Source organism: Leishmania braziliensis, chromosome 31 (genome assembly GCF_000002845.2).
Source record: "Leishmania braziliensis MHOM/BR/75/M2904 complete genome, chromosome 31".
Lineage (NCBI taxonomy): Eukaryota > Euglenozoa > Kinetoplastea > Trypanosomatida > Trypanosomatidae > Leishmania > Leishmania braziliensis.
Genome location: NC_009323.2, coordinates 163,200 through 169,408, shown reverse-complemented (window position 1 = coordinate 169,408; position 6,209 = coordinate 163,200). Strand labels below are relative to the sequence as shown.

General features: G+C 60.3%; 1 protein-coding gene across 1 annotated transcript; it reads left to right on the top strand.

Annotated features, from left to right (window-relative positions):
* Positions 1 to 996: 996 nt before the first annotated feature.
* On the top strand, positions 997 to 5,490 carry LBRM_31_0520 (putative calpain-like protein; the record flags this gene model as incomplete). Its single annotated transcript, XM_001567002.2, has 1 exon — positions 997 to 5,490. The coding sequence occupies one exon, from the start codon at positions 997 to 999 to the stop codon at positions 5,488 to 5,490; it is 4,494 nt and encodes a 1,497-aa protein (XP_001567052.1).
* Between the last annotated feature and the right edge of the window lie 719 nt (positions 5,491 to 6,209).

The window sequence follows — 6,209 nt, the reverse complement described above, 5'->3', positions numbered from 1 at the left end:
TTTCAGTGGACCCCCCTTCCCCCACAAACACTCACACAGACACCCCTCACTTCTCCTGCTCTCTCTTCAGAACGGTACTGTTGCATTGCGAGTATTACCATCGCCTGCCACCACCGCTGCTGCTCATCTCCCCCTCCCCATCTGCCTTGGGCTTGATGTGTGTATGTGCGTGCGTGTGTGTGTGTGTGTGTTGCTTTACGAGTTCTTTCCGCTGTGCCTCCACTTAGGGGATTTCTTGAAGTCACTTCTCTCTCTCTTTTTTTTCTCTCGCCTGTTTGTTTCTCCCATCATTGGGGTGTCTCGGATGATTACGGGCAAATTTGCATCACACGTGCTCACTCAGCAACGCAGTCACGCAACTCTGATCGTAGGTCGCATTTGTTTCGCTTTTTTTTTCTTTGCTCCTACTTGTGCTGAGCTGCGTGAGGGAGGAAACGAGATACTCATTTGGCTCTCACTTTGTGTATATTCAACAATTGATGTATGTGTGTGCGCGTGTCTTTCTCTCTCTCTCTGCGTGTGTGTGTGTGTGCTCATCGCTGGGTGGCCTTCTACTCGGGTGTACTCACACATCATACCTGAGCGTTTGCGTCTACGCTCTTCTCTTTGTCTCTTCTCCACCTCTCCGATTTCTCGGTGGTGTCGCCAACACCAGGCAGTGCAGTGGGGCGCCATCATTGTTGCCATTCGTCTCTCTTCTTTTTGTTTTCCGTTTCTTCTGCCCCCTCCCTCCCCCTCTGTCGGCTCTCCCCGTTGTGTTGGTGCTTCGATCCTCCTGTTCGTTGATAAGCCCGTCTTTTGCCCTCCCCCTTCTCGATCAGCTCGACCCTCCACCGTGTCATTGACGCTGGATTGTAGTTGCGTCTGTGCGCCTTTCTCATTTCCTCTTGCCCTGTCAGTAGAGCGTGCGTCGCCGTGTCGCTTCGCATCCCATCACCCCTCCCCCTCCTCTCTCTTGTAGCAGAGGGAGAGAGGGCATACACACGTAGAGTCGCCATGCTCAAGGTCCCGCTCGCTGTGGTGTCTACGTCATCGGACGACTCAGAGATGATGTGCAGCGACCCAGCCGGGTCCTTTAAAGATGCGAATTGGTCCGTCATGAAGATGGACAGCTTCGACTCACTGCCCTTCTCGGAGGTGTCGCATACCCCGTACGGGACGGACTCGAACTTTCTCGACTCGGTGTCCCACGGAGGCTCCGGCGGGTACCGCCCCAGTCCCGGTGCGCCTTTCGCCCTGGAGCGCCAGGAAACCCTTATGACGTCTTTCAAACCTGCCGTGCTGAGCCCTCGCCCTGGGATTTCGCGAGGATTCCGGCTCCATGGCAACGATCAGTCCACAAGTACCACCGAGGTGAGCACTGTCGTTGTGCCCACCCTTCCTGCTGTGCCGACGCACTTTACACCGAAGTGCAGCGATGCACTCGCCTTGCGCCCGAAGTTGTGTGGCCTGGGTGGGGCACTGGGGACTGCCTCTGCCGTGGCGGCGGCTCTTAGCCGAAAGAAAAAGCCGAAGCCGCCGCCTTACCGCACCCGGTCTCTGAAGATTGAGGCTGCCAAGTGGCTGGAGGATGACCACAGCACTGAGATGCTGGTGCTGCGCGAGGTGTCCAAGCGACAACTGGGCAGCCCCATTGCAGACGATGAAGCGGACGATTCCTTGTCTTTGAGTTCGTCAGGTACTGTCGGACTGCTGACCCCGCCGGGACAGGACATCACACCGTTCTCTAGCCTCGTGACAGGACTTCAGAGTGCCGTGACAGGCGCAAACTCCTTGCTCACCGCGGCTCCAAAGGCGAAGAAGGAAGTCACTAATGACTCCCCAACGAATCCCACCGAGGGAAGGAGAGCGCCGACCGTAGCTGCCAGCACCACCAAAGATCCTACGCCCATAATGAAAGCACCGGCGACGATGAGCGCTCACACCACCCTTACCAAGGGTGGCGCGACAGCAGACTCTCCGCTGTGGCTTGCGTCGCGTATCAACATGGTGCCGCCGCGGCGCATTGCCCCCTTACACGGCAAGAAAGGGCCGGTGGCTGGTGTGCCGACCAACTCAGCGGCAGCCGCCACTGTGCAGCAGCAGCCTGAGACTCAGCTGTCCAAGTTTCCAGACACCACTCCACCGACGGGTACGCCACGGCTGATTCGGAGAGCGACCCTGCCGCCTGCAGAGAAGATAGCAACGGCGGCAAGCACTACCGATGTGGCGCCACCTTCATCCGTCGCAAACAGCCTGGCAGAGGTATCCTCGGCTTCCACGGAGGTAAACTCTCTTGCGGCGAGGCGCGAGCTCCGCAGGCCGCAGCCGGCACCGGGGAGTCAGCGGCCAGTCGAGCTTTTTGAGGCGCCGAGGGCTGGTGCGCAAGGCGCTGATGGTGTCAAAGGAAAGCCTGCGGGTCGCCTTGGCTTGCAGTCGGAGGTGTTGTCCCCCGACGTCATTGCCATGCCACCAGTAGGGGATGATAAGCCTGCTTCGCTTCAGGTACAGCCGCCGCCGCCGAACACAAGCACGAAGCATTGGCCGCGCTCCCGAAGACCCTGCTTGAGATCCACCGCAGCCCCGGAGTCGAGCGGTGTTGGGAGTCGTCCGGTTCGTGGGGCGGCAAAGAAAGATCCCTCGCGCATCTCCCCTGCACCCACAGGGCTGCAGCACGTGGTGCAGCCCTTCGAGCTGGGTTCGACAGAGGTGGCCCTCATAGAGTCCACCTCGAGTCTCACGGCGGACTCGGCTTTGCCTGAAGAACGTCCCAAGACGCGGCAATACGGTCTTGCCGACAGCCTGCAGATCTCACCGGCGAACCGCGTTGCCGCAGAGAAATTGGTGGCTTTTGTGTGCGCTGTCTCGGACCCTGAGGTGCTACACGTCGTCTACGACTACCTCGAGGAGCATCAGAAGGCGGTGCCTCGCTATCGCCTCGCTACATCGGCGTGCCGTGAGCTACTGGAGCGCAAAGAAGAGGTGCTGCTAGCTTGCTTGCCCACTAGCCGCGGCAACCCTCACCAGTTTACACAGCGCAGCGCGGTTTCTGCACATCACTCCCGTGGTGAGTCGGTGCCGCAGCTCGTGGACTCGCCGGACAAGAAGGTGGAGGCAGCGAGGACAGGGGACAACCTGACGGAGGCACAGCGCTTCCTGCAGCAGGTTGAGGAGGAGGAGGAGGGCTGCGACAAGGGAGACGACGACGATCCTTATACCGATGAGTTCGATGACTTCAACTGCTTCTCCACACCCTACATTCCATCTACCCGCTTCCGCTTTGGCCAGCCGAGCGTCTCCGGCCTCGTCACACGGGTCTTTGCGGAGGGCATGCTGTACAAGATCAAGACCCCAAATGGTGAGTACTACTTCTACAACGACACCCTGCAGGAGTTGATGGTGGTGCGCGTGCAGTGCTGTCTGCGCGGCGACGAGAAGATCAACGAACGCGCCATGCTCTCCCCCATCGCCGGCACAGGGGAGACGGAGGTTACGATCGCCGTCTTGCCTGAAGAAACGTACTTCTTCATGAGTGGAGTAGCGCATATGCCGCACTTCTTGGCGAAGCGAGTGCCGGTGCCGCTGGACTACGTCTCACCGTCTGTTACGCAGTCACTGCGCAAGACCAACGCCGATATCAACGCCGTTCGCAAGGTGCTCGGCAAGTGGAGCCGCGCCTCGGACCAGCAGGCGTACCTCAAGTGCTGCCTCAAGAACCACCTCCGCTTCACCGACCTCAACTTCCGCCCGAGTGCGGAGAGTCTCTACCGCCCCGAGTTCGACGTAGTCGCCATCCCGGCCGTCACATGGCGGCGGCCGGAAGAGTACATCAACCTTGCCGAGGTTTCGCAGACTCGTCTCTTCCGCGGTGAGATCTCCTGCTTCCTGGTGAAGCAGGGAGAGCTGAGCAACCACACGGTAGTAGCTGCGATAGCGGCGGTGGCGCAGTTCCCTGCCCATGTGCGATGGATGTTTCGTCATCCTGTGAGCGCGCACGTGGGCAAGATGGAGAGGGCGCTGGGCTGCTACCGCGTGACGCTCCTGCACAATGGGTGGTGGCACTCCTACCTTGTCGACGACTACGTCCCTGCGTCGCTGAGAGGGCCGCTGTTTGCGCGCTGTCCCGAGGACCCGCGTCGGCTGTGGGTGCAGCTGCTAGAGAAGGCGTACGCCAAGTCGCTTGGCTCATACGCGGCGACGTGCCTCGTCGACACTATGGAGGCCCTCGGGGACTTCACCGGATTCCCAGTGCGCTTTCTGGACTCCATGTGGACAGCTGCCGCACTGAAGCCGAACGACCACGCGTCCCGATCGCTTTTCCACTACCTCGAGCTCAGTGTGCGGGCCGGCTGCACGGTGCTTCTGTTCTCCCCAGCCCCCTCGGACGAGCAGTCGAGCGCGACCGTTGACCTGTCCCGCAAGCGCTCCTCCCGAATTCTCCCTGTGAAGGACACAGTGCCGCAGTTCCTTCCCGGCCACATTTACTTCCTGCGCGACGTCGCCTTCTATCAGGAGCTGGATCTGCGCATGGCTCAGCTGAAGAACCCGTGGACGTGGGAGACGAAGAGCATGACCCACTACGAGAAGAAGTGGAAGTACACTACGTGGTATGACCGGCCCGACTCCAGCCTCAGCGCCCTTGGCTCCATCGCGACGAGCCTGAGCGGACAGGTGTCCTCCTGCGGTCCGCCCTCGCATGTAGCTGTCCCCAGAGCCTGCGCGGACTTGTCGTCAGTGGAAATCGCCCGAAACGAACACAAGGGCACGATGTGGGTGGAGTGGGGAGAAGTGCTTGCGGCGTTTGCAGGTGGGGGCGTGTGCTACACCATGTGGAACCGACATCGGTACCGCGTGAGGAATGCCTTTGCGGAGGGTCGCCCACGGCTGGTTCTGGAGCTCAAAGCGCGGCGGAAGGTGGAGCTGTTCGTGACGCTTTCGCTGGAGACAGTGGGCGAGACCCTTGACAGCTTCGGCACCGTCGTAGCTTCCCGTCCCATTCCCCTCCACGGCACAGCTCTCTCAGTCGTTCACCGGCAGGCGAGCCAGTCGGCGAAAGTGGTCAGCGAGTCCTGCGACGATATTGAGTGTGCGACAGGCTGCAGAACGTACATTGTGGCGCGTGATGTGTCCATGAAGGTGGTCGTTGAGCCGAACATGAGCAGCAACGGCGCCGCTGTATTGGTTGTTCCGCTACTGGATCCAAGCGTAGTGAGCGGCGGCGTACCCAGCTCAGGCAGCGGATCCGCCCTCAACACCCCCTCGAGGGCCGCTGTGCCAGAGGTGCGCTTTGTGGTGTCTATCGTCAGCGATGCCGTTGCGGGAGATGGTGAGGACTTGTCCATTCACTTCATATCCCTGCGGCGGAGCTGCGGCGTCTTCACGGACCCCACCACGACGTTCCCGCTGGTGGGCACCTCACACGTGACGGCACAGTATCAAGTATGCACGGACGCAGGCGTTGTGACGTGCGAGGGGTCTCGCATCTCTGGCAACGAAGCGAAGTGCGTGTGAGGGAACATTTTTCGTTTTCTCCTTTGTGTGTGTCTCTGTGTACCGGAGCGGCGCGCTGTAGCGACGGCACCGTGCCGGCACTTTTTCCTGGGAAGCCGTGGTGAGAGGCGGTATGAAGCACGCAGGGCACACTCCGTGGTCCCCCTGTGCGACACGTACACACACACACACACACGCGCGTGGGCGTCTGTGTGTACGTGCGATGCTTTGCGCGAACGTGCTTCGTGGATGGAGTGTTTCTGCACGGCGGTGGCGACAGCTCTTCTTCCTCGTTTCCCTTCCCAGACCACAATGATGAAGGGAACAGTGACGTGCCTCTCTTTGGTCGGCTTTAGTTGCCGCTGCCGGCTCTCATTTTTGTCGGTTATGCGCTCTTGTTCCCGCGTGCGTCTTCACTGACTGCACCGTACCCATTCCCGCACTCCTTCGCCTTTCCCTCGCGCCTGCGCACAGGAGCGCTCCGCTCTCCCGCACCCTCCATCAGGCGGGGCAAACAGAAAAAGAGGAAAGGAGCTGCAAAAGGCGCAACGTCTTCGGATGTTGCCTTCTCCCCTCCCCTCTCTTTCACGGGAGAAAGAAGGGGCCGTGTGTGCCTCTCCCGCATATTTCCCAAGTCCGGCGCACCTCTGCCCCCACCAATGTTGCGCTGCCGTCACCCCAGAGTCGTGCTGCGCCGTGCACGTCATGGCTCTTGCTACCTCACCTATTTCACCTACCTC